We start from the raw sequence: 27,587 nt of genomic DNA on the forward strand, positions 1-27,587 counted from the left end.
GCCCCTTCTCTCGGCGCTCCGGCTCCCGAGCTTTCCGCCTAGGGGCCAAGCGCCCTCACCCCCAGCCCGGGGCTGGGAGGGAGGGGAGGCAGGCGCACGCACGCCCCCCGCCCCTGGCGCCCCTCCCGGCGGGCGGCGCAGCTCCCCCTGCAGCACCTCCCCTCGAGGGGAGGGAGCCAGAGGGGGCTCCCGGCTGCGCGCCGCGCCGCTCTCTTCCGACAGCAGCTGCAGTCGCGGCGGCGCCCGCACTCCTCCCGGAGCCACGGAGACGAGCGCGCCTCTCCTCGGCGCCCAGCACCCCCAACCTGTTCCCGGCGCTCATCGGCGCTGCCGCCCGCCATTCGCCGCCCGACATGGATTTCCTCCTGGCGCTGGTGCTCGGCTCCTCGCTCTACCTGCAGGCGGCCGCCGAGTTCGACGTGAGGTGAGTTGGGCCACGGGGCTCCCTCTTCTCCTTCGAGCGCTAATTTCGCGCTTGCGGTGCTGGGGTCCCCTCTCCCCGCCGGGTTGCGCGGCCAGGGAGGCGTCTCCCAGGCCAGAAGTTGGGCCACCGCACGGCGTCAGCGGGAGAGAGCCGTCGAACCGCTCTCACAACCAGTGGCCGCCTGAGGCTGGGAAAGGCGTCCCCTGCGAGTCCCGGAGCCCAGCTGCGGCTCCCGGCTCGGGAATTAGGGCCAGGGGAGGAGGAGGAAGGCTTCTGGAGCCCGGCACCTCGGCTGGGAGGGCGCGGGCTGGCCTCCTAAGCCTAGGTGATGCGCAGGACACCCTTGGCCAGGAAGCTCTCGGGTGTGATTTAGACGGCTCTTTGAGCGGGGAAACTTCCAGGTGTCCGGGCCACAGCCCGGGTCGACGCTGTCAGGGCCGCTCACACAAAGGGTGGGGGCGAAGGAGCGATTGGGCTTCGCGCTTGGTTTTCTTGAGGGAGGTGGACTCAAAATAAGGACTGAGAAGGGGGAGCGCTACGTGCGTGTTTGTGTATGATACGCACACACAGCTCCCGAGACCTCGGGCGAGCCTGGCTGCAGCGTGCTCTGGCAGGTTCCAACAACCCCGGGCTCCGTCGCCGCTGTCACTCAGCCGCTCCTCTGGCGGCGGCGCGCGGCGCTCTGTGGATCCGCTCGGGCGAGTGAGTGTGTTTGTGTGTGTCTGTGGGTCAGGAGGGCGTGCTCGGTTGCCCCACCTCCGTGCAATTAGAGACCAGACCCGCCCCGAGCGCCGATCCCTGCTGCTCGCGCGAAAACCTGGCTGGAGCAGCGGGGAGAGATTTTAACCCGGGTCACACCGCCATCCATCCAGTCTTCCTCTTTCAGAGATCCTCCCCCCCCACCCCCGCCCTGACCCCGACAGTATCCCTCTGCGCAGCCCTAAAGACAGCCGCACCTGTGTTTCTTGTAATCTTGGAACGAATCAATTCCACGATTGATTGGCTTGCTTGCACCTGGAGGGGAACAGGAACGGAGGGCAACCAGTGGAGAGCTGAGGAGGAAAAGCGCAATCACTTGTTTACCACCTGGTCGGAGGAAATAGAGAGTTCGGGGTTATTTTGTACTTTGGGCTTGCGGGCATAAGGGGAGATAAAAGAAACGGGAATTGGAAAGATTAGGAGTGTTTTAAGAAAATGTGGGTAGCGGCCAGAGGCTATTTTATTTTATTAAAGCAATTCTTTGCTCACATTCAGATATGTTGTGCATTTCTGGCACACACATTTGCGATAGGAAATACAGAAATCACATGATTATGCATAAGATTTTAAGGTAGCTTTAATTTTAAAACAGCCAATTAAAATATTGATCCTCTGGGGGTAAAAAGTCAGGTGTGACTCTAAACAAAGAAACGATTTACCAAATAAGGTGTGAAAGTGGAATCTGGTGGATAAATTGTTATACTGAAATTGAATACTTTTAGTCCTTATTAACATGAGTGAGGAAGATAACATGAATTGTTGATGCAGAGAAGTTTCAAACCATGAGGACACTTGAGATGTTAGATACACTTTAAACTTCTCTTGGTTTTATTTATACTCTTTTATTTTCTCTGGGAACATTTTCTGCCAAAGAGTCGTATCTTGGAAAGAGGTCTGTTTCATTTGATTTTTGAGGAAGGTCCCGTCTTTGTGCCCCTTTCCAAGGCAGAAATAAAAGGCAGATTTTTTTCTTTCTGCTTTGACATGTCATATTATTTAATACTTTTCAGTTTATGATAAATCAGTCAAAACTGGTTTTCCCCCAAGTAACAGGTGTGGGTCTTTGAGGAATCTGTTTTATTTCAAGCTCCAGAAACCACCCTGTGAGTGTCAGGCTTGAGAATTCTTGGTTTTAGCTGATGCTGTTTCCATTTAAGAAAGGATCTTCTCCTCCCTTTGCCTCTACTCCTGTGTGTAGTGTGTAGAGTGGTGTGTGTGTTGTAACTCTGTGAAATTTGGAATTAGATCACAGCAGAACTGTTTTCCTGAATGTGTTTTATCCTTAAATTTCTGCAGGCATGAAGGAGTTCATCGAAAATTGTTGGGCGTGATTTAAATTAAAAAAAAATAAGAATAACAGGAAAATATTTTAATTTCAATAGTGTCTTTATTTATTTTGAATCTTTTTGTTTGGTAGGTGGCCCAGGCAAATAGTGTCGTCAATTGGCCTGTGTCGTTATGGTGGGAGAATTGACTGCTGCTGGGGCTGGGCCCGCCGGTCCTGGGGACAGTGTCAGCGTGAGTATCATCCCCGGGGGCTTCAGCTCCCTGGGAGGTGCGGCTTTCCACCATCATACATGGCTTCGCTCTGCACATCAGTGGGCTCATTACTGAGCAAGTCTTGGTGGTGTGGTTCCCACTGGGGAGTTTTCAGTTCCTGACTCCTTACCCTGCCCCTTTTCAACCTGAGCCAGCAGTCAGTAAGGTGCCAGCTTTGTTATTCAGAGAGCCACCTACCATGCTTATTGTGGCATCTGTCCCCAAAATCTCCAGCTCCTGTTTTCTCATCAGGCTTTTTCTTTTCTGTGCTCCAGACTCGGAGATGGGGGTAAGATAATGAGTCTAGACTGTATTTACACTAAACAGACTCCGAACCTTCTAGCACTAATAAAATCCTTACCATACCTGTTGTGGAAAGTGGCCTATTTGTAAACCTTTTTTTTTTTTTTTGAAGTGAGATTGTATTGACTGTGTTCTAAATGGACCACCCACCATAATCAAATAACATCTCTGAAAAAAGTTCTAGAAGTGGGCGCCTGGGTGGCTCAGTTGGTTAAGCGACTGCCTTCGGCTCAGGTCATGATCCTGGAGTCCCAGGATCAAGTCCCACATTGGGCTCCCTACTCAGCAGGGAGTCTGCTTCTCCCTCTGACCCTCTTCCCTCTCGTGCTCTCTCTCTCTCATTCTCTCTCTCTCAAATAAATACATAAAATCTTAAAAAAAAGTTCTAGAAGTAAAAAACATCATGTAATAAGTGCCAAATCAGAACACTGATTTTTACCTTTTCCATGGATTTTTTAATGGTAGAAATCAGAGCCACATCATGGAAGTTTGAGAAATTTGTTCCCCGCAACTTTATCTGGATCTCAAAACTGTATTCCACCTCCCTGACGAGAGAATCCACAACGATCGAGTGAATTCCTGGGGCATTGTGCTAGGTTGGTGTGTCTCGTGAGATGTTGGGAACGAAGTTGGGTTCCTTACATCCCGGTGTTTTATTGCTCATGAGAAAGGAGCTTAGAGGAATAGAGAAGTGAAGTGAAGAAGGCTGGAGCTGGACAGGGTGGAGCCTGCCTTAGAGACGTGTTGGTGGTGGGAGCAACTGGGTAGATTTAAGTTCCGGAAAGCTAGGAATTCCCACAGCTGTTTTCATCTTTAAGAATTGTGCATGATATCTACCTTTATGCAGAGGAATGAGAGTAATGGTCACGGGTTAACATCCCTGGTTGGATATGGAAAGGGAAAAGAGATTAAGGTTTGTCTATTACCTGTAAGCCACTGGGCCAGACTTTTTGCACGGTTGGGCCATTGCCTCTTTTTATAAGGGGAAATGATGCTAACTCCAGTTTCCAGTAAACAAAAGAACTAGGCAAAGCTGCTGTGCCCTACTGGTTAATTGTTTTTAAGGGAAGATGGTCCAAAAGGAGAATGGTACCCGGTAGAGTCGACTTCTGCCAGTTATACGGCGGTGTCAGCAGTATTTGCATAGCTAGAGGCCACAGGGCTGGAGTTTGAAGAGCAATCCGGCTTTGATAATTAAAGGGTGGCCCAACACACACACTGTTCCCAAATTAAAAAAAAAAAATGAGTAGTTTCTTTGCAGGAATGGAGGTAATTTCCTCCTTTGCTGTCTTAATTGGCAGGGCACTCCCAAAATGAAGGTTGAAGTGCTTTGGGGTGTGCACAGTACCCCAGCCCTACCTAGGACAAGGCTGCTCTGGCAGAAGGCCCTGAGCACAGTGGGGCACACCTTCTCTGGTGGCAGAATGCCAGAGCAGTCAGCAGAGGCAGGGGTGTCGGGGTGCCCGGGTACATATGTGCTCTGCCAATGCACTATAAGAAAATTCCTCTGTCTCTGAGAGGTTCATCAACTGTGGAATTCCCCAGAAAGAACCTCTCAGAGCTGTTCTGTCTTTTTACACGTAATTAAATTTTCTCGGGTATACACCAGCTGGGTGAGTCTGAATTTGAACAAGCGTAAAGAAAGACCTTTCCAAGTTACAGTGGCCTTACTGAATTTAAACATCCAAGTAAGTTCCTAGCAGACTAGCTTTCCCAGCAGAGATGAGACACCGTTTTATTATCTTCTATACATCATTTTGCTTCTAACAGAACAGAAAGTGGTGAAGCACAGTATTTGATAGTATTTATCTTTTCTTTCTTTGTACTCCTTGAGATTCTGAGGAAGCTATAACAATGGTAAGTCAGTTATTGAAATGGTAATGCTATAAAAACGTATAAGATGATCTTGCACAAATCACAGTTCATCTCAGCTTGGATTTGGTGAAAGTTTGAGAGGCAACCTAATGGAGGGGAACATGGACTCGAGCTAGACTGCCTGGGTTTAAATTTCTGTTCCACCCCTTATTAGCTGTGTGACCTTGAGCAAATCATTCAACTTCTCTGTGTTTTATTTTCCTTATCTCTGAAATAGATACAAAATAGTGTAATACCTTGTAGGACCGTAAATGAGGTGTAAATGAGTTATTCGTAAAGCACTTAATGCAGTTCCTGGCACAGAGTAAATGCTATGTATGTGTTTGATGAAAGTAAAGAAATATAAAGGAATACTGCTTTTGAAAGAGTGTTATGGGATGGGACATACCCATGCTATCAGATTCTTTGTTTTCTAGGCATGCTAAATGTATTTTTGCATTTTACTGCCAAAATAAAAACGATGATTCTAAGGCTCTCCATGTTACAATAAAATAAAATGCCTTTAAATTAAAAAAAAAAAAGCCAGGTGGATCTTTACCATTAATATTGTAGATGGTAGAGTTGTAAAAACGAGTTCAAAGATGGATGTCTCCTTGTGTGTGTGTGTTTTCAGAATCTCAGATGGTACAAATGTCTGTCAGCTTAGAGCTCCCCTGTCTTTGTTTTGCTATAAACAGGTAGAGGAATGTAGGGGCCAGAGGTCAGCTCAAAGTAGGAAGAACACCACCAAATAGGCTTGCTGGGGACAAATGGAAAGTTTCTGATTAGTTTTTAAAGGAAGCTTTTATGAAATTGAAACTTTTGTCACTACATTTATTCAAGGGAAAATGCCTTGCTGTTTAACTCTTATACCTGGTAATGGACTACCTATAAAAATTCCAAAGAGCTTCTGGGAAATTTAATGTGAAAATTGTTTTTGTCTTTCTGACCCTTAGATCATTTCAGAGTCCTTACCGGTGAGGAGCATTCTCCTTTCCTTAGTAAAGTTCTGGTTCTTGTTTTTCTGAATGATTCACTTAGGAATTTTCCTTCAAATTAGCACAGCAAAGCCAAAGGAGGCTATTTCCACCTAGACACAGAACCTCCCAATTTATCCCTTAGAAGATGTGTAAATGGGGGAGACCATACCCTCACTATATGTATATATATTTTTATCATATCTCATGCCCTAGTGCAGTGACCCTTTGGTGTTTAATCCATTTGGTCGAGCATATGTAAGACATTTTGACCCTATTCCTGTGAGACGAAGAGATGTGTTGACATAGAACATGCTGCGTTTCATGTTCACTTGCTACTCCCCTTTCCATGGCCTTGTTTGGAGAAGCCAGTTGACTTTGCAGGGAGCTCGTATTGCTCAGCCTCCGCTCCTGGTCACAGTGTCTAGCCACAAAGCTGCATTCAGCCAGACTTCTCATCCTTCCCTCAGGGACTGAGGAAGGAAGGATGCTACCCAGACAAGCATAGGAGCTGTCTTCTGCTTCCTGCCTGTGCCACCTGACATTCTAGCCTAACATTCCTGCCTGGCTGCAGAAAGCAAGCCCTAGTCCAGAAGCAGGCAGGTTGTGTTTTCATAGTTCTTTTAGAGGTCATACCCTGCCTTCTTTCTGTCCTTTGATTCTTTGTTTTATATTCTTTTTTTAAAGCTTTTACTTAGATTCTGATTAGTTAACACACAGTGTAATATTAGTTTCGGATGTGCAATATAGTGATTCAACACTTACATACAACACCCAGTGCTCATCACAAGTGTCCTCCTTAATCCCCATCACCTATTTTACCCATCCCCCCACCCACCTCCATTCTTGACCCATAAACCGGTCTCTACACATTGAGAATTTAAAACTTGATTTTCTAATTGTCTTGGGCTTTATGGACTATTGATGTGGCTCTTTGTGGTAAGATGAGAATCACAACACACTGATAGTTACATATTTACAGCACAGAGCACCTTAATTACTCGGAGTGTTACAAAATACTTGTTTCTTATCCTGTAATTATTCTATTCCTTCACTTTCCCACATATTAATGGTACGCTTCACTTTAATGATTTTAACAATTTCTCCTACCACGTGGAGATCTGTGTAAAAAAGGTTTCTCAGGGTTTGTGTATTTTATTAAAAAAAAACCCGCATATGCTGTGGAACCAACTCTTAACTAACAAGCAGTTTGGGACACATGAGTGTCACTAACTTTTATACCTGGTTAGCTATTTAAAGAGCTTCCTTAATGTAGAAAGAGTATAGAGGATCTAAATATTATATTTCTATATGGTTGTTTTTCTGTTTACAGATTTGGCTGTGTATGTGGCTATGACAGTAGTGTTTCTGTTGAAGGCACTTTTTAGAGGTGTGAAGATTAAAATTCAAAATATGACAAGTTCCAGGTTTCAACAAAGCTATTTAGTTTCTGAGTTCTTTGGCTGTCACTAAGCAATTTGTGGTTTCTGAAGGAAATTATGTGAATTAGGGTGATTTTTGTATCATTTTTCCTTAAAACCAGGCAAAGTGCAGATGTTCTGATACATTTTTCTGAAAAATTTGGAAAGATGTAAAACTTATACCTAGAGTTTGACTTTGCTTTATTAGTTCTAAACCTCATTTCCTCCTACCCCCTCCAAAATTTACAACTGTACAATTGTCAAGGAAAGTGAAACTTTTGAATTCTTATCAATGTTAAATAAATGTATAGGTTAGTGCAACAGGGGGACGGAGAAACAGTAATTTATTCTGAAACTTTTGGAGTTGTTAAATAATTTTGCTGGATAATATATATTACTGGCTTAGGATTGTGGACTGTTGAAAGACTGAAGAGCAAATTGTTAAATTTCCATATTTCAAATGAAAAGGTTATTAGTTTAAGCAGAGATTTTGATTTTGTCAATGAAACATTTAAATTTCATGTTTCAGTTGTTACTTATATCTGGGTTCAAAAACTTAATCGTGACAGTGGAACACGATTTATTATTTTTTTTTTGCTCCCTATACTGGTTTCCTGTCCCTCATCACAAAATTATATAAATTATACCTTTCTTTGATTATTTAGATTCTGAACACTTCTCTTTAAAATAATCAAGAGTAAATGAGAAATACTGGAATTGGCTTTAAAGACCATACATAGCGTTCCCCAACAGAGAGGTAATTCCTAGTAAATGCCTTTCCATTTGTAGTCAACAACTACGGTGACCTTCATTGAATGTGAATTAGCATTTTACAGGTAAACCTTCTTTGTACCCACATAATCATACCTACTCCAGGAGTAACTGGGGGTCTCAAGTGGCCTTTACTGCCCAGAGCCATGTCGAAGATGGCCAGCAGGTCTTGGGGCCAGTTTAATGGAGCTAAGACACTTCACTGTCTTAATGTCGTTAGCTTCCTTCTCTATTTTTGGGGGTGGTAATGCAGATTCTGGTTCCTTTTTTTTTTTTTCTGGTAGGAATAAAAGCAAGGCAGTGGACAATCTTATAACTACTTTTAGCATAAACCTGCATCTCCAAATCCTCAAGAAGTAAAGTTTTTGATTAAGATTATTCAACTACCACTTTCCGTGGAAAGCTTATTTAAGAACACCATGTACTTTCAGTAACTTCAAGTGGTCTTGGAATGCAGATTCCAAACTAAAATCAGTGTTGAAGAAGTTTGACCTTTTCAAACAGGTAGTTTTGAGTATGTGTAGTCTTGAAAGTTAAGTTTCACAGAAATTACTTTGTTCCTTCATCTTTTCTCCTATTGGAACTGATCTTTATATAATACTTTTAAGATCTACTCATTTCCTAAGATCCCCTCATAAAGTTAGTCTGGGAAGGTCTTAACCTTTGTGGATTAGAAATGTTAGTACTTCCTAAGCTGGGAGGTCAGGTCACGGAAAGGGAAACACTCTAGGCGCTGCAAGGTCAGCCTCTAGATCTGCCTTCAAATACTGGCCACAGAGATGTGCTGCTGCAGAAAGTGAAGGAATACACCATGTACTCACTGCTGCCAATGAGGCAACACTGTATTTCTACTTGAAAACTGTCCCATAAGCTTTGAAAAACATAGGTGTGTTTTACCTCCCTTAGTCCCTGTGATAGCAAGTGTAATAGAATTTTTGAAGGGTACTTTTTATCTGTAGAATTCATGTTGTATGCATTTTGAGTCCATTGAACTCAACTGCATGCTTTTAAAGTGATAGTCGGTGATGTTGAGTGATTGCATGCAGCATCCCTCAATAAGTAATGGAAGATCTTCATCATGGGGGCTGGGCCTTCATCATGGCGGAGCTGAAGGGGAGGGAGAGGAGGTTTCTGATGGCCTAATCCTCACTACTCTCCCCTCCTTCCTCACCACCACACCCAGATATTTTCACCCCTTTCCCACCAATTTGATGCAGGTTTAGTTTTTTTCCCATCAATCTTTTAAAAATATTTACTTTGTAAGAGAAAATGCATTTCTTCAAATATACCTCCTCAGAGGGAATATTATCAGCTTTTTGTGTGCCTTTCAGAAAGATTTTACGTACCAATAGGCAAATTCTATATCTTCTCTACCCCATCTCTTTTATACAAATGAGAGATGTACTGTATACATTGTTCTGTACCTTGCTTCTTTTCTTTAACAATGTATCTTGGAAAGCTTTCTTTATCATCAGTACATGAGGAGCCTGCTCACTTTTTTTTTTTAATGGATTTGTAGTATTCCACTGCATGGCTATACCATAGTTTATTAATCAGTTTCTTATTGATGGACATTTGTGTTGATTCTAATCTTTTACTAATACAAACAATTCTAAAATAAGTAACCTTGAAATATACAATGAAGCAATATTGTTTTGGATGTGTTCTAGTATTTCTGCAAGATAACTTTTTATGTGTGATCAAATGGCATATACATTTGTGGTTTTGACCAACTGGCCAGTGATTTCTTACTTGGTAGTAAATAGTAATGGAAAAGACTGGATTGGAATGCTGACTTAAAGCTCTGGAAATTCCATATCCAGAATCTGATCTGTTGCTTGATTCTAGGATACTCTGATCCCTACTCTTTCCCTCAAAAGTCCCTCTGGTAGGTCATTGAAGGACCTTTGACCCCCTTTTTCATCTGTTTCCTCTTGGAACAGAGGCAACTGGCTCATATTGGGAAGATGGAGTGCAGTTTGTCCATTTGCCAGGATTTCCCCCTGGCAGCCTGACAATTGTTTATGTATTTTTTATGGATGTGAGGTCTTTTTTCTCGTAAGAAAGATTTACACATTCTTTTAGGAATTGCTTAATTCATTGACCTTTTATTTATAGGTCAGTCATAATTTTTATCACTTTGTATAGAGGATTTTCTTTTTTATTATTAGAGAGGATTATGTAGAAGTTTAGTATCTGAATAAAGTTTTTTGGGAGACCTGTTACGATAAAAAGATTTTCAGGGAATATTAAAATACTGTTTTGTCAGAATACTTTAATAAAGTGAATTTAAAAGCATAGAGGCATAACTTTTCCATTAGTGATTCTAATCTTTATCGTAATTATGTATTAAAATCATTTTATTTAACAAAATAAATGCATGCTTAAGTGAAAAATTTAAAAGACTCGAAGAGAGAGAGAAGGTAGTGAAGGTAAGTCTTTCTAACTTCCCTGTTTTCCTGACACCTAGCTCCAACCCCCAGGAACTGTTTCCTATTGATCTTTGCAGAGATTTGTAAGCATCTGTGAATTATCCTTGTTTATAAATTGATAGCATAAAGTAAGAACTATTCTGTATCTTCTTTATTCATATATTACATTTTATTTTATTTTTTAAATTCTTTTTTCATATATTACATTTTAGAGACCAGTCCTTATCAGTTCATGTAAACTTGACTCATCCTTTTAAATATACCTAATAAATTTAAATATTTATGCATATTTAGGTGATTTTCAGTATTTTGGTTTTATGAAATGTGCTGCAGTCAATATCTTTGCATATTCATCATCACTGTTATATACATTTAGATGTGGGAGAATTATAGGGACATCCTATCTTTATGTAGGTACAGTAATTGAAGAACTCATTTTTATAAATCATCTTCTATAAAATATGTTACTTAAAGGAGATTAAATCATGGATAATATGACACAGTGGAAACCTTCTGTTCAGCCACTTTTTATTTATGATTCCTTGAGAAGATAGTTTAAAAGAGAAATAGAATTTGTTTCTTTGTTTCTATTTGTTTATATTCTACTTTGGGGAAGGATATGAAGTGGCTTTCAGGAATGCATGCAATAAAATAGGAAAACAGAATTAACACGGGCTAGGGGAGAAAGAAAAGGATAGAATAAAAGGTAGGCTGTCAGGAGGAGAGTTATTAACATGTAGATGTGTCAGGCGTAGGATCCCAACTATGTCTTATAATTTAGCTGTTAGCTTCTGGTAGCCAATGGAAAAAGAGAAGTGTTATTGCTCTTATAATTCATGATGTTTGTTAGGGGAAAATCAGACCAGTTAGTTGGGGGAAATCATGGCTTTTCCCACATGTAGTTCTGAAAGAAGACTTTTATGTGGTCCGTCACAGAGTGGGAGTGAATGGTGGAGTGCAAGGGGCCACAGCATTTCTGTCATGAATCCGGTGGTGGTTTTACAAAGCTATTTCATGGAAGATGCTCTGATCTAAGATGAGGCCCCCTACTCTAAAAGTGCAGTTCATGGGTAGTTTAAGAAGCATTATCTACATACTTAGCTTTCTGATATCTCTGCTCAATCCAGCCCAGAATATCTGTTATTCGTGAACTCTTTAGGGCTTTATGGAGAATTTCAGGTTAGAAAAGACAGTTTTAAGTTAGGATCGCTAACAACATCCTGAAGTTTGCTGTATTATTAAAGTCTACCCCATACCTACCTCTCTCTCTCTCTTTCCCTCTTCCTCTCCCTCTTTATCTTTCCTTCCTTCCTTCCTGTGTCTTTTAAACATCAGTCAACAGTTGGTAGAGTTGGTATCCAGAGGAATTGTGAATGGAGTGTAGATAGATGTTTCCTCTGGTCCAGTATAAGGAGGTTCTGCAAATATATCGGTGGGAGAATTTTTTTTTTATATCAGTTTTGTATAAGTTACTTTTGTATTCATTGGATATCAGTATAAAAGCTCATCACCATTTTGCTATGGTCTTACTCATCTCTAAGCAAATTACGGCTTGGGATAAGAGAGGAGGCACAAACATTGCTTCCAGGCATCATTTATCCTACTTGAGCTGTTCCACAAAATAGGGCCAGTGAACTCAGGAACAACAAACTCCTTGACCAGTGCTCATTTCCCCAGAGCTCTGGATTGTTACAGATATGCGGAGGAGCCAAAATGACCCTTGGTTGTTATCCCAGTTCCCCTGAATCTCATGAAGGGTTGCTTTAAAGAAGCCACTTAGGCCTGAATAGACTCAAAGCAGAATCTGTGGTGAGTATTCTTCATGTTCCTAACCAGTCTCAAACTTAACTCCTTTTCACTGGGGTGTGAGGAAGCACTGATTCTCCTGCAGTCATGCAGTCCCAGGGGCAATGGAATCAAACCCTGATACACACATGTCCTCAGATAGTCTCTCTCTCCAAGAGAGAGAGCTCTGTGTGTGTCTTAAGAGGGCACCCATCCAGGAAGTACCCGATTTCCTTGGGAGAAGCAAAGAAAGGGGGCTTTGAATGCCTCTCCTCAGAGATCTGCATCAACCAGGAATCGAACTGGTGTCTGAGAATTGTTACCCTGTGTCAGTCAACCTAGAAGGGAGCTAAGGAATTTACATTGCTAGAGCCAAGACCTTCTATTTTTTTATGTGAACAAATAAATGATCTGTTATCAAAGATAATAGAATGCAGCCAAAATGATTTGGCTTGGAAAAATTTCAAAGTGGTATCAGTCACTACAACCATAAAAAAATACTAGCAGCATAGCCTAATGGGATTGACAGTGCATCCTTGGGAATCTACCAGGGCATATTAGTTTTGTACAAGATGTACACCCAGTTACTAAAATTTGATTTGTTACAAAGTATAGAGTTCAGTTAAATAATATCAAATTAAATACATGTTATATTTTAATGCTTTAAGCTTTTCAGTTTTCTGATTTAATCAATAGTGCATAATTAAAGAGATAATTATGGTCATAATGGAATTTCTAATAAAATTACTAATAAAGCCTGTATAAAGGAATACATTAAAGTCCAGATAGGTTAAAATTTTATTACATGTTATAAAATAGTGACAGATATCTATGTGTTCATTCTATATTCTTTCATAGATTCTCTCAACAATTTTAGTTCTTAGTCTAATAAAACAATGTTAAGTGAACTTGTTATTGTTATTATGGAAGGAAAAAGATATGAATAGGCAAAACAGTTTCTTAGTTTTAGAATATAGTAGTTGATTTGGGGGAAAAAAGCATTTTTCTAGTTATATTTTATTAGAAACCCTCATTTTCTGCCATACACCAAAGACCGGAGAGAAATCCTTGGTACGTACTAGATGTCATGGGAGAGCCAATTTGAGACGAAGGATTTGCCAACAGTTATTTGCATGTGGATAATCTACAGTCAATTAAATTTTAAAACTGAACACCTCATTTGGTCAGTATCTTTTTAACCCATTCTGTAGATTAATGATAAAAATTCTCCAGAACTGACGTGTTTTCCTATTGTAACATCATCAGATCACAAGTTTAGGGTTGCCTTTTATAGATATTATTGATTTCCGGTGAGATTTTAGGAAATAGGTCATCATGGTTTAAATTTGTACTGATATACACAAAGGAAGAAATAATTGGAAATTTCTGGATTTGTGCTTACTTTGCCAAAAATAATGTTGTTTTTCAAAAATCCTTAGTCTTATTTTCATACATTAGAATTCTCAAACTCAATTTCTAGGAGAGATCCCTAAATGGTCAAAGGTATGTGTTGTGACATTTACAGAAACTAATTCCACAGATAGACTATCCAAATATAAGCTTCCTGCCACCCAAAATATTTTTCTAAAGCCTTTGGTACTCCTATTTTATTTCAGTGTTAAGATTTGTAGGTACTTAGTAATTACCTGCCAAATGTTTGCATGCCAACAAATAGCAAATAGAAAAACACAAATTGCACCTTATTACTTAGCTGTTGTAAACTTAGCTGTATTTTTTCTTAACATGCATGGGTATTTAGAGTTGATTTTATATCAGATATTACTATGGTAATAGTTTCTACTGGATAAATTGTCCCATGTTCATATGATTACATAAATATTTCATGGTGTTTCACATAGATAATGGCGGTTTCAAAGTCCTTTGTCCCTTGGATTGAGTTTTATTTTTATTTATTTATTTATTTTTGGATTGAGTTTTAAAATCATCATCATATTATCTTGGTATCTATGTATGGCCAAGAATTAAGACATTCCCATGTATAGTTTTTCCTAACTAAGGCAGAATTATTTTTTTTTTTAAAACTATTTGGGAAATTGGGGGGAAACTATAAAGAAATGATCTGTAGATGTGTTGAATGTTCTCTTCTCTAATCTTCTGTTGGATTCTGATGAATTCTTTAGCTCTAATACTTAAAAAGTAGTGGTTTGAAAGTTGGGACCATCCAAATTACTTAAAATGCTATTCATGGGATCTGTTGTCCTGGATGTTGGTGTCTTAAATGTCTAGTGTCGGATAGTTGTCTAAGAATAGAGTTTGCCAGGCTAATATAAACATTTTTGACAATGAGAAATAAAGCGTGAAATTTAAGGTTGGGGTGGGAGAAATTTTTAGAGCTACTACTATTAGGGGCGAGAGGGAGGACAGTGTCGGGTGGGACCTTTCCCTTTCGTGCACGTATCTGGTGTTTGTTACCTGGGGAAGTGTGCATATATCATGCTGTGCTCTTTGCTTAAAGAGGCTTGTGTGACTCCTGTCTGTCTTCTTAATCTGGGGCATTTCATTTCCTTTTCCAAGGTTATGCTTGGCCTAACATTTGGGCATTTGATAATTAAATTTACAGTAAACTATATACTAGAAGATAGGCATACCTTTGGATAATAAATGGGCCCAGTTCCTTCGGGTTTTCTTATCTCTCCTTTTTTTCATGTCCCAAAACCCAGGATTGATTTAAAATCTGTAAACCTGTGTTTTGCAGGCTAGAAAACTAATCTCCAAACAGTTTAGTTTCTCTAGATTATATTACTCACAATTTCATAAAATCATCAGAGTGCTTATTGTTTTTAACCATGCCTGATATCACTGAGAACCCTCAGCAAAGTGCGCGGTATCAACATTCAGCTGAACTGATGCTGTGGTTCTGGGGCGAGTCGCGGGAGAGAGTTCTAGACTTGTAGGCTGTGAGTGTCTTCGCTGTCAACGTCACATGTGTTTACTACTGTGGCTGTGAGAAACCTTAGAAGATGGGACAGATTTTTCCATATTATCTGCTACTGATGGATCACAGTGGGGTTTATACCATAAAGAATACACGTAGGGCATTTATTTGGGGGCAGCTTTCACAAAAATTGTGGTGACCACTGCCGGTGAAAATTTCCTTATGCATCAATAGAGAATAGACTCCAGAAGCTTCCTGGAAATAATCTACTCTGGGTTTAACATTGCTTTGATTTAAAATGCAGTTTTGTATAGTTTTAAGATGCAAATTTGAAAACAGGAGACGTGGGCTAAAATTGCATGCTAGAAATCTCATTTGATGGATATACATATTGATACCATAAAATTTACTAAATCCTGTGTGTGTCAAGGATGATTTATATAAAGTAGGAGAAATGTGACCCAACTTTAAGATATTATAAGACAAAAATAAACTATACAGAACTGTTTGGCTGCTTAGTACTAATATAACTAGTTAGAAAAGAATGATGTTTGCTATTCTTTATTGTTTACCTTTATTTAAAATCATTTAATATATTTTTCTTGATAAATTTGATTATTCAAAATTGGCAACTGAAGAGTATTAAAGAAACGGTATCCTTTTATATTTTTCCCTTTTAATCCATAACTATAATCATAAGCAATTTTCCTTAATATGTGATCCAGAATGTAATTTGCAGTTTATGCTTTGATTTATTTTCAGCTTTTTGTTAAGATTGTACCTGATATATTTCATTATTCTATTTTAAGAAATGTGTCAACATCAAGATATGGTGAGTTCTTTTAAAGTTAACAACATCAACAACAATAGATACAAAACACTAATTTGTTATGAACCTAACCAATGTGGGAAAAAAACTTCTAACAAGCATATAAATGTGTATGTGTGTGTGTGTGTGTGTGTATATATATATATATAAAATATATGTATATATAACAATATGTGTGCCTTTAAAAATACAGAACAATCATTCTGGATCAATAGTTAAATTATTACTTCATTTGAATCAATTTGGTCTTGGACTATTTCTCTTCTGCTATTACCCCAAAGAAGGCTCCATTCAACTAATTTTAACTTACGCAAATAAATGCACAAATCAAAAATAAGAGTGGATATTTTATGCTTTAAAGAGGGAAGGTGTTAATTCACAGAGAAGTAATAAATCATCTCTTCCCTTACCTCTAGGACCTCTAGGCTGGTCAAACCCTAACCATGATTAGTATTGTTTCAAGTTTCTTCCATTTCCTTTCATTAAGCTCGGTTATTTATGTATCTTCAAGTGAAATGGCTGAGCTTTCACGGTAATTCTTGTTGCTATTGACAACCAAAGCAGCCATGCAAGAAGAAAATGCTGTGGAAGGAAAGAAAAAACAAACCTTAACAATTTCCTCCTCAAAGTTGGAGAGAAGGGAATACAAAGTGTGTAAGAAACAGGTAAGTAAAGATCTATCAACTAAAAAACTGCGAGCCTTGGTTACTAATTGATCCAAAGTTTTAATTTTTTTCAGATATTTTGTCCAACACTCATTTAAATAAAAGGATACCGTCTCTTGGAACCAAAATTAATATTCTGAAAATGAAAAATTGGATTGGAAGGTACAGTGCCACAAGAGGTCTGAAATACTCTGATTTAGAATTTGGACTATGAAAGAATAGCACAACTTCAATTACTGGTTAATATTGTTGTTACAAAATGTTTTTGAATGACAAAATGGTGACTAAAATATTACTATTTTAAACATGTCCTAGACTTTTTTTTTTTGTTTCAGAAAAGCACTGAGCGTTGAATATGTGTTAAGTCTCCGGGAATGTAACAAGTTGCTAAATACCCAAGTCCAGCCTCCTTACAGAGAAAAGATCTGGAATTTCTTTTTTTGGACATTTGTTTTGCAGCTTTCTACGTCTTAAGGCAGAGAATAGCCAGGATAAGGTGCCAGCTCAAAGGTTAGATGAACATATTTCTTGAAATAATTACGGCTAATCTATGTCTTGAAAGGCATAACCTTTAATAATAACTTTACAGAGCTATCAATAAAACTTAACATTAGTTGTGTTTTTGAGTTACCTATTTGGGGGAAAACTATATTTTTTATGTGTTTATTCTGTTCATAATTATATAATTATATAAGTTCATTTTCTTTCAGTTATTACATTAAACTTTTCCCTTTCCCTTTTAATTCCTTTCTCCTGTCTTATGAATCTAATAAGTTGACCTCCATTCTAACATAAAGGACAGTTTATATTTTTAATACTCGAGGAAATTAAAAAAAAAAAACTCACCAAATGAAATTACTAACACCAGCCTATCATTAACCTGAGGGAATTGTATCTCATATTCATTAATTCTCATTGAAAAAATTCAGGTAAGAAATATTTTTATTGTATAAAATATATAAGATGTTATAATAGGACCTATGAGTATTTATGTTATATCGTTTTGGTACATAAAAGCTTCCCTGTTTAAAATATTTTGGGGGGGCTCCTGGGTGGCTCAGTCGTTGAGCGTCTACCTTCGGCTCAGGTCGTGATCACAGGGTCCTGGAATCGAGCCCCGCATCGGGCTCCCTGCTCAGCGGGAAGCCTGCTTCTCCCTCTCCCACTCCCCCTGCTTGTGTTTCTGCTCTTGCTATCTCTCTCTCTCTCTCTGTCAAATAAATAAATAAATAAAATCTTAAAAATAAAAAAATAAAATATTTTTGGAAGTGAATAATGTCACTTAACGAATCGCCCTTATGGCACTTTAGTGGAAAATTTGGGTGAAATATGTGAAATTCTATTTCATGGAATTGGGGCCAAGAAGACAATGTACTTTGATAGGTGAAAGATACTATCACATGTCTTAGAAAATGTTTTTAAGAGAGGATTTTAATAAAAACATTTGGAGAAAAATATGATAGTGCTAGCAATAAAAGTTAAGGAATTTCTTTGTTCAGGGAGACTTGAACATACTTGAACATACATCACAGTGTATGTATCTTATAATTGGTAAGAATTATAGGATTAACTAGCAGAGCTGTGGCTGAGGTTAAGGAGGCAATGCCAAAGAAAAGTACAATTGACCCTTGAACAATAGAGGTTTGAATTGCATGGGTACTCTTATGCATGGATTTTTTAAAAATAAATACAGTACAGTACTATAAATGTATTTTCTCTTCCTTATGATTTTCTTAATAACATTTCCTCTAGCTTGCTTTATTGTAAAAATACAGTATACAGTATATAATATATAGTATATGATACATATAGCATATACATATAGTATACAGTATATAATACATATAGCATAAAACTGTTTATGTTATCGGTAAGGCTTCCAGTCAACAATAGGCTATTAGTAGTTAAGTTTTGGGGGAATCAAAAGTTATACATAGATTTTTGACTGCATGGGGGTTGGCACTCCTAAACCCCATGTTGTTCAAGGGTCAACTGTAGAATGTGGGCTTTCTCACCAACAGATCTAGGTTCAGGACCTATTCCTATGACTTACCAACTGGCCATGAGTGCCTCATGCAGAACAGTTCTTGATAAATGTTTGCTATTATTAGTGTGTGGTCAATATATAGAATATATAGAGAAAACAAGATATAACAATATATAGAATACTTAGAACACCCTAGTGTTTGACCAGGGTCCATCTTAATACTCATAGTATAGCATGGTTTTAGATACGTTTGTTTATATGCCCATCTCTTTTTCTAAAAAAGATTATTTTAGAGAAAGGGAGAAAGCGTGGGGGTAGGGCACAGAGGGAGAGAGAGAGAGAGAGAGAGAATCTCAAGCAGACTCTGCCCTGAGCGTGGAGCCCATCTCGGGGCTAGATCCCACAAACCTGAGATCATGATCTGAGCTGAAGTCAAGAGTTGGACACCTACCTGACTGCTCCACCCAGGCGCCCCTATATGCCCATCTTTTGAAAGTAATCAATTGGAAGTAGGAGATTTCTTACATCCTTCATTACTAAAATAAAACTTCCATTGAATAGCTGTCTGTGTTTCTGAACCATTCCTTTCCCACTCCCATTCTCTAATAATATCCATTTGTAAACCTCAGAGTAGACTATGGTTTTGGTGAGCTAACCAAAGGAAAAGGAATCAAAGGAACTAGAACATTTAGAGTTACTGTGATTTATTCGACAAACATTTGAGAGCTTACTAGAAGCAAGGAGCTAAGTTAAGTGCGGGAGAGATACAAAGATTAGTAAAACATAGACTCTTGTTTGTGAGGAGCTAATTTGGTAAGATGATTGTCTCTTATTCCTTCCAGGATTCTAAAGTAGGAAAGAGTTAGGGATGAAGAGTTGAGGTTGTTCAGAGGAAGAGACTCTTCTTGCTGGAGAAGACCAAAGAAGATTTTATGGACTTGGTGGTGTTCAGTTGAGTCATTCATTGAACAGTTATATATATTGGGTGCTATTACTTTCTTGATTATCTCTGTACTACAGAAAACTACTTGCAGATATCATCCCAATAAGATGAAGCTCTAGGTATCCATGTTATTCACTGTCAGTGTTGAAGGCCCACATATTAGGACAATACTGGGTGAGAGGTGTGTTTTGACTAGGATACTGCAAAAGCATATCTCAGGGGGCAGGATCCCAGCCCAGGAGTGATGGAGTAGTGGCCCAACTAAATCCTGAGGGATAAGTAAGTCAAGTGAAGGGCACCCTGGCCAGACAGAAAGGTGCATTGAAACTTTAAAAGCCAGAGTGAGGGGGCACATCCTAGGAATTGTAAACACCTTGCTCTGGCATGGGGTATGTGTTTGAAGGGCATCAGATAAGAGATGCAGTGGGAGAAATAGCAATTGGCTGACTCATGGAAGGCCTTTGATTTCATCTTAAATAGATTAGCCTTTGTCCCAGATTTGCAGAGGAACATTGTAATGATGTTAAACAAGGAAATTACATAATCAAATTGTATTTCAGAGGTTGTAAGCTGTGCTAATAGGTCAAATCTAGCATACAGGTGAATTTAGCCTCGTTCACAGAGTATTTTAACATTTCTTGAGGTAGTTGCCAGTATTTCACAGGAAACATGCATATCAGGCTTTGTTGAAAAATGAGTAGTCCTGCATTACTGCAAGGAATCGGTGGGCTGGAATTGCTTAGCTCCTGTCCCGTTTGGACGAAGCTTGTAGGCCATTTTGCCATGGGGCTCACTCCTTCGGGGCAAATGCCTGGGACCTGTCACTGGAGTTGTGGGGCTAATTTCTGAATGTTTTCCTGACTGGCAGTTTAGAGAATAGTTTTTTGAGGCTCAGGATTCGAGGCTAGTACAGTAAACCTGAGAAGTTAGGTTTTATATTAAGTAGTAGAGATAAGAACAGAAAAGGATAGGAATTGAAAGGTACTTTTAGAAAGAGAGAGAGGGAGAGGCACGCAGCCCCAGGACAGTGGTGGGGCGCTCGGGCTTTGCAGACAGCTACCACTGGCGTGGCGGCTTTTGCCACTAGGAACTGTGTTTTTGAGAAACTTACTCCACCTTTCTGCACAATAGCTTCTTTCTTGGGAAAATATAGTTAAGAGCCCTATGTCATAGGGTTTTTATGAGGATCAAAGGAGAAAATGCTTACAGAGCACTTGGCTCAGTAACTGGCTCGACGTTAATTCACATTCAGTAAAATGGTGGCTGGTGGTGATGATGATTGGTTGTGGGGAATGAGGAAGATAGAACCCAGGATGACGCCCAAGTTTCTGGTGTGTTATTTAGTGACCTAGAGTACATTGAAGAAAGTGCAGATGATGACTTCTACACTAGATGTGGTATGTTCGGAGGGCTTGTGGACTCTGCAGTGAAGGGTGTGGTATGTGGTTGGATTCTGGGTCTGGAGCTCGGGGGCGAGATCTGAGCGGGACCCAGGCTGTGATTTGATGATCTCTCCACCAGTGTCCTACACGAAGCTTCCCCCCCAACGTCAGTCAGCTTCTTTAGTCAGCATTGATAATCATCGCTACTGTGTCCATAGAGGACCAACTTTAAATGGTATATGAAGATTGTGGGAGAGGTAAAAATACTATGTTACATGTTGGCTGAAATGTTATCTACTTGTTTTAAGTTTTTGAAAAAAAAATTCCAGTTTACCATTTTGGCTGGGAGAAATCACTCTCTAGAAACCATACTCCTCTTTTCCCCTTTGGTTGTTTTTCTGTTTTACATCACTGTGACTTCTAATCCTAAGCAAATATTCAACTAAAAATGAATCATTATTAGGAATAAATGACCACACTTATCTTGGAAGTTTGTATTCTTTCTTAACTGAACATACTCAACATGAGCCCTGCCTCAAGTCCTGGCTTAGACGCCACCTTCTCTTCTCCTTTAGCAGGGAGAGGTCTCCTTTCCTTGCTCCACATTGAGGTGTAACATTTGCATTGAGCCTGTCTCACACTGCCCTACGCTGTGGTTATTGGTGGATCTGTGTCTTTGATTCTGCCAGACTGGTAGTTCCATGAAGCTGGTGACTGTGTCTTACGCATCTTTCTGCCCAGTGCAGTGGCTTCCACTGTGCCCTGTCCGGTTCAGCTCAGCTCAGCACACTTTTGAAGGTGTAAGGACCAGGCACGTCTGTATACAATGGATAAAAAAGATAAATAGGATGTAATCTTAATAACCAGATTGTGGTTTTTCAGGAAGGACAATTTACTGGGAAAATGAATATATTTAATTTGCCTGTCTTATGACCTATGTTATAGGTCGTAGATCTTAACTCTTGATTAAGATTCCAAAAGAAACCAATTTACATGCTTGAAAACACATTAAAATATAATCTGTGGCATCTGCTGCTTACAGTCCATTGATGTTCACAATGATGGATAGACTCCTGATTCTTTGAGGACAAGGCCCTCCAGGCTGACACTGCCTTCACTGTGAAGGACTATTTTCTGCTGAACCCTGTCACAGTGGACTGCCCTTGTATTTCTAGATCCTCTGCTGCTTCATGTGTCTCTGGATTTGCCTGTGCAGCTGGTTCTTGAATGAAGGACACTCCACCCATCCACATGGTGAATTCCTTCTCAACGGTTAAGATTCAGTTCACATTTCCTCCTGTACGCCTTTCCTGATATTTTTTCCTAGCCTTACCTCTTTGCAGAGAAATTCCTTTTCCTATATTTTCTTAACAACTTGTACTCCTTTCCTGATTTTTTTCCTACCCTTACCTCTTTGCAGAGAAATTCCTTTTTGTATATTTTCTTAACGCTTTGTATGCCTGTCATGTCTGTCTTTGCCAGGAGACTATGCTATTTCAGAGCAGGTATGGTGTATTTAAAGAGCTCAGAGTTGGGGCGCCCGGGTGGCTCAGTCTGTTGAGCATGTGACTCTTGATTTTGGCTCAGGTCATGATCTGGGTGCCCTGAGATCAAGCCCTGTATCGGGCTCTGCACTCAGCGTGGAGTCTGCTTGAGATTCTCTCTCTCCCTCTCCCTCTGCTTCCACCCGCTCTCTAGAATAAGTAAACCTTAAAAGAGAAATAAAGAGCTAAAAGTCTAATGGAACTAGATAAGGAAAATAACTTTGTAATAATGATCATATAGCATGGTGTATATATGAATATAAACATATATAAATAATTTATGATAGAAGTGTGCTTGTGAAAACACTGAGAGGCTTTATGACAGCACTGAGAAGGACTCCAAACTCAGAATGGGGGTCTAAAGCCAATCTCGGAGATGGTAATGTTTAATCTGAGTAGTACTGAAGCCTGAATGGGTATTAGTCCAGCAGACAATGGAAGGAAGGACATTGCATGGAAGAGCGTGGAGGTATCAGAGTATGTTGTTTTCTGGGGACTGCAATTAGTTGGTGTATTTGTGGATGTGATTGCAGAGGAGGCTGGTGGGGTAGGCAGGAGTCAAATCAGAGCTGTGGTGTTGGTGTTTGAGTCACTATGATGAGCTAAGGAAACATGCTGGGGAGTTGGTGACTGAGTGAGCGGAAGGAGGAGAACGGCAAGGTCAAATCGTGGGTTAGTGAGGTGCCTCTAATCCCAGGTCAGGCCTGGTTGAAGTCCACAGTACTGGAGGCAGGGAGGCCATTGTGCCATCACTTATTTAGTCAGTCCTTTATTGATGGTCATTTAGGTTGTTAGTAAATTTCTGCCTAAGGTTCTTCATCAGATAAATTTAGAACAACTAAGGAACTAATGTTTTCCTAAAAAAGCAGGAGGCCAAACTGACGAATGCCTCACATCCTGTAAATCTATGCATAGTCACAAAAGTGGTTCCATTTTTTTAATAGTAAATATATGGCTCAACTCATATATCAGTGACTCTTTTAAACGTAAGGATTTTGATTGCTAAAAGAAGTGAGAATAGTCACATTAAATTTTGCTGGCCTTTTGTGATGATTGCTCAGTAAACCTCGAAATTATAGCATCATCTCCCCAGCTAAAACAAATTACAATAATTTTTAACAAAAACAAATACTTTAATGTGCTTCATTATATTCTAATGAATTCTTACATTACAAGTCTGATGTCTTGTAGATTTCTTTCTGCTCCTTTCCAAAACCTTTTCTGACTCTCTTAAACTATGTAATTGATCATTTCCTCTTCTGTATCCTTTACCTGCATCTGTTATGAAGACATCTTTGCTTACTTCTGTCTCTCCTTACTAGACTTACCCTGTTGAGAATGAGGACTTGGCATCTTATTGATTTGTATTCCCTCAGTTCTTAATACAGTGTCTTAGACACTGGCACTTTTCTTCTTTGCCGTCCTTATAATGCTCATTATAGCTAACATTTTATTGAGCTTTTACTGTGAGATGGGTACTGTCCTAAGCACTTTATTTGGATTTTTCTCCATTGACTCTCCCACAACCCTATGGATACATTCTGTATGCACCCCGTGGGTTTACTATTTCTTTAGTAAAAAATGGGAATTCTGGCTACTTTGTCTGGTTTAACCTGTGATATGTATTTTAGAGCAGAGAGCAGCTGGATAGTCTGTATATGTCTCATACGTTTCCCAAGTAGTAGAGCTGGGACCCCAGGGGTTTAACTCTAGCACCTGTACTCTTAAACCCTTCTCAAGAGTGCATTGAGAAGTGAACCATGGCTCACAACTTAAGTAATAATATTTGTCAAGGTGTGCATATTATTCTACTGGTGTTTATAAATTTTTCCCATTTTTGTATTTGAAAATTTTCAAATCCACAGAAAAGTTGAAACTGTAGGAACAACAAACACCCATATACTCTTCATGTACAACCATTAACATATTGTACATTTTTTTTCTCTCTTTCGCTGAACCATTTGAAAGTAACTTAGAGACATAATGGCACTTGATGCCTAAATATTTCAGCATGCATCTCCTGAGAGCAAGGACATTTACCTACAAACCACAATATAATTATCATACATAAGAAATTTAGCATAGATAAAATAATATCATGTAATAAACAGTATATTTAGATTTCCCCAATTATCCCAATAGTGATTTTTTATGGATTTTTTTTCTTTTGTATTCAGAGCCAATCAAGGATTACTTAGTACATCTAGTTGGCATTCCTTCTTGGTCTCCTTTGGTTTGGAAAAATTCTGCCACTTTTCTTTTTCTTTCTTTTTTTTTTTTCTTCTTGACAATGACATTTTTTTTTAAAGATTTTATTTGTTTATTTGATAGAGACACAGCGAGAGAGGGAACACAAGCAGGGGGAGTTGGGGAGGGAGAAGCAGGCTTCCCGCGGAGCAGGGAGGCCGATGCAGGGCTTGATCCCAGGACCCTGGGATCATGACATGAGCCGAAGGCAGACGCTTATAAGACTGAGCCACGCAGGCACCCCAGCAATGACATTTTTTAAAGAGTCTACATCAGTTGCTTGGTAGAATGTTCCACAGTTGATTCAGGCTAAACCTTTTTTGCAAGAATATTACATAGGTGATCATATATTATGATACTCCCTTTGCACATGATGTAGTTCTGTTTTTGGTGATGCTAAATTTGATGACTTGATTAAGGTTCTGTCCACCAGATTTTTCCACTGAAAGTCACCTTCTTTTTATGAGTAAGCTGTCAGATGATACATTGAAACTGTTCAAATATCCTTTTTCCCAGCAAACTTCTAACCAGTGAAAGTTTTAACATCTATGGATAATTTTTGCTCAGATTATTTCAATGGTGGTTGTAAAGTTGCCTTTTTCAAATTCTGTCTTTACTTCTACATGTTAGCTGGCATTCTTCTGTAAAGAGAAACCCTGTCCTCACTTTTTTAGAATCACTTTGGACATATGAATTCTTTTGTTACTTAATTGTTATCAATTACTATTCTTATTTTTCTTGGTGCTCAAATTATCCCAAATTTGGCCAGTGGGAACATCCCCAACCAAGCTCCTATGTCCTTTTCACATGTTTCCATCATTCTTTGAATCATCCCTGCTTTTTGTCACAGCAAAATATCCCAGCCTCCCTGACTCAGCCCTGATTCCTTTTATTGTGGAATGGTATTTAGAAACAAAGATCTGGGGGCTGGGTATGCCTATTGTTGCTCTTAACCTACTTAAGAAACAAAACCCAGGCACCTGGGTGGTTCAATCTTTTGGTGTCTTCCTTCAGCTCCTGTCATGAGGTCATGATCCCGGGGTCCTGGGATCGAGCCCCAAATCGGGCTCCCTGCTCCACGGGAAGCCTGCTTCTCCGTCTCCCACTTCCCCTGCTTGTGTTCCCTCTCTTACTGTGTCTCTCTCTGTCAAATAAATAAAGTCTTAAAAAAAAAAAACCCAAAAAACAAAACCTACTTCACACTTCCAAATAAATAGTAACAATTTCTTATGTGTTCATAAAGTTTCATTTGGCATTAATCTAAATTCCACCCTTGTATCACATTAGAAGCAGAAACATTAAAATTGTAAGTAAACGCAAAATGACAGCACCTTTTAGAAGATTTTCTAAGTGGAAAGGGATAGTGTTTAATTATGTTAAACAGAAGTTTGAGATACAAAGGTGCAGATGCAGGCAATTATTTTCTTTGTTGGACTTCAGGAATTAAAAATTAAATAGTGAGGGATGCCTGGGTGGCTCAGTCAGTTAAGTGTCTGCCTTCGGCTCAGGTCATGATCCCAGGGTCCTGGGATCGAGCCCCGCATCGGGCTCCCTGCTCCGCGGGAAGCCTGCTTCTCCCTCTCCCACTCCCCCTGCTCATGTTCCCTCTCTTGCTGAGTTTCTTTCTGTCAAACAAATAAATAAAATCTTTAAAAAAAAGTTAAATAGTGAGTGTGGAAATAGGTGATTGGTAAATGTCCCTGAATTAGATGTTCCCAAAGCCAAAAAGTTATTGTCAGACAACTCTTGGAAGATGACCTTATATAGACCAGAAACCCGTGGTTATTTTAATTTCATCCTCTCAATGATCAATCGATTGGTTGACCTGATATTTGACTAAGGCCTTAATAAAAAATAATGTTGGACAGAATGCGAGATCAAAAAACCTGATAGCTGTAGCAGAATTTTAGAAGAGATAGCAGTTATAGACTTCAGTGATTGAGACTCTGGAATCTGTTACAGAACAAGCAATGGGGTGGAGATTACTTGATGTCTACGTATTCTGGCAAATAATACTTTTTCTCAAATTATAGATTGTGTTCTCAACTGCAACTTTCATTTCCTGAAAGTGTAACTTAAATACCTTTACACCTTTAATCACTTTGGCCTTCTCTCCCCCTCTCATCCTTCCCTCCTTAGGGTTTTTCTTCTGTTACTTCCAAAGCCACTCAAAATGCTAGGCTTTCTGGCAAGAAGAACTAGTGGATTGACCATGAAACAGGGATAAGAATTTTTTTCTGAAATTAAGCAATCACTTAACTTTCTGTGCTTTCACTTCTCTGCTGGTAAACTGAGTACAATGTCTATCTCTTTCCTGCCTTTTACGGATATTGTGGGAATGAATGTAACCAGTCATATAGAATGAGTTCTGTATCACTGAGAGCATTTAATACATAGTATTTTATTGTGATAACAATCAGAGGCACTTTTATTTCAGTTTTTACTACAGTGGGAATTTAGATTTGAAAATAGGATAATGGATACCAGGATACAGAATATTAGGAAGGCTGCAGAGGTGTTTTCCTCTGGAGATCTTAAAATCTGTAGGATTCTTTCCTCTGGATTTGGTTGTACCTATGCCATGGGGTAGCTCAAGGCCCTTCCTTTGGAGCCCCATGGAATCCTGCATCCCATCCTTCAGGCCCCATGAGCTGCTTCCTGCTCCTTTCAGCAGTTGTGTCTCTTCCAAGGCCAGTTGTTCTGTGAAAAAGATTCGTCGTCATATGTTCCTATTCTCCTCACAACGAGTTCTTCCATAGCTGGGTTCTCCAAAGCTTGTTAGATGTGATGAGAACTCTCTGAAATCTCCCAGTTTTGTATCTGTTCATT

At 39.5% G+C, this 27,587-nt stretch overlaps 1 protein-coding gene across 9 annotated transcripts in view; it reads left to right on the top strand.

Annotated features, from left to right (window-relative positions):
- Positions 1 to 219: 219 nt before the first annotated feature.
- The window catches only part of NPNT (nephronectin), a 78,444-nt gene continuing 51,076 nt past the window's right edge, over positions 220 to 27,587 (top strand). For 3 of the 9 annotated variants that reach the window (XM_073892075.1, XM_025873637.2, XM_073892080.1), the window contains exons 1-3: positions 220 to 424; positions 2,601 to 2,701; positions 17,115 to 17,165. In XM_073892075.1, coding sequence (XP_073748176.1) covers positions 354 to 424; positions 2,601 to 2,701; positions 17,115 to 17,165 — 223 coding nt within the window. In that variant the 5' untranslated portion in view covers positions 220 to 353. Of the gene's footprint in view, positions 425 to 1,460; positions 1,531 to 2,600; positions 2,702 to 15,863; positions 16,818 to 17,114; positions 17,166 to 19,484; positions 19,594 to 27,587 lie in introns of those variants that run through there. The other 6 variants (XM_025873638.2, XM_025873639.2, XM_073892081.1 and 3 more) reach the window with 4 other exon arrangements.

Source organism: Callorhinus ursinus, unplaced genomic scaffold (genome assembly GCF_003265705.2).
Source record: "Callorhinus ursinus isolate GAN/ISIS: 27379988/994484 unplaced genomic scaffold, GSC_fseal_2.0 scaffold4, whole genome shotgun sequence".
Classification (NCBI taxonomy): Eukaryota; Metazoa; Chordata; class Mammalia; order Carnivora; family Otariidae; genus Callorhinus; species Callorhinus ursinus.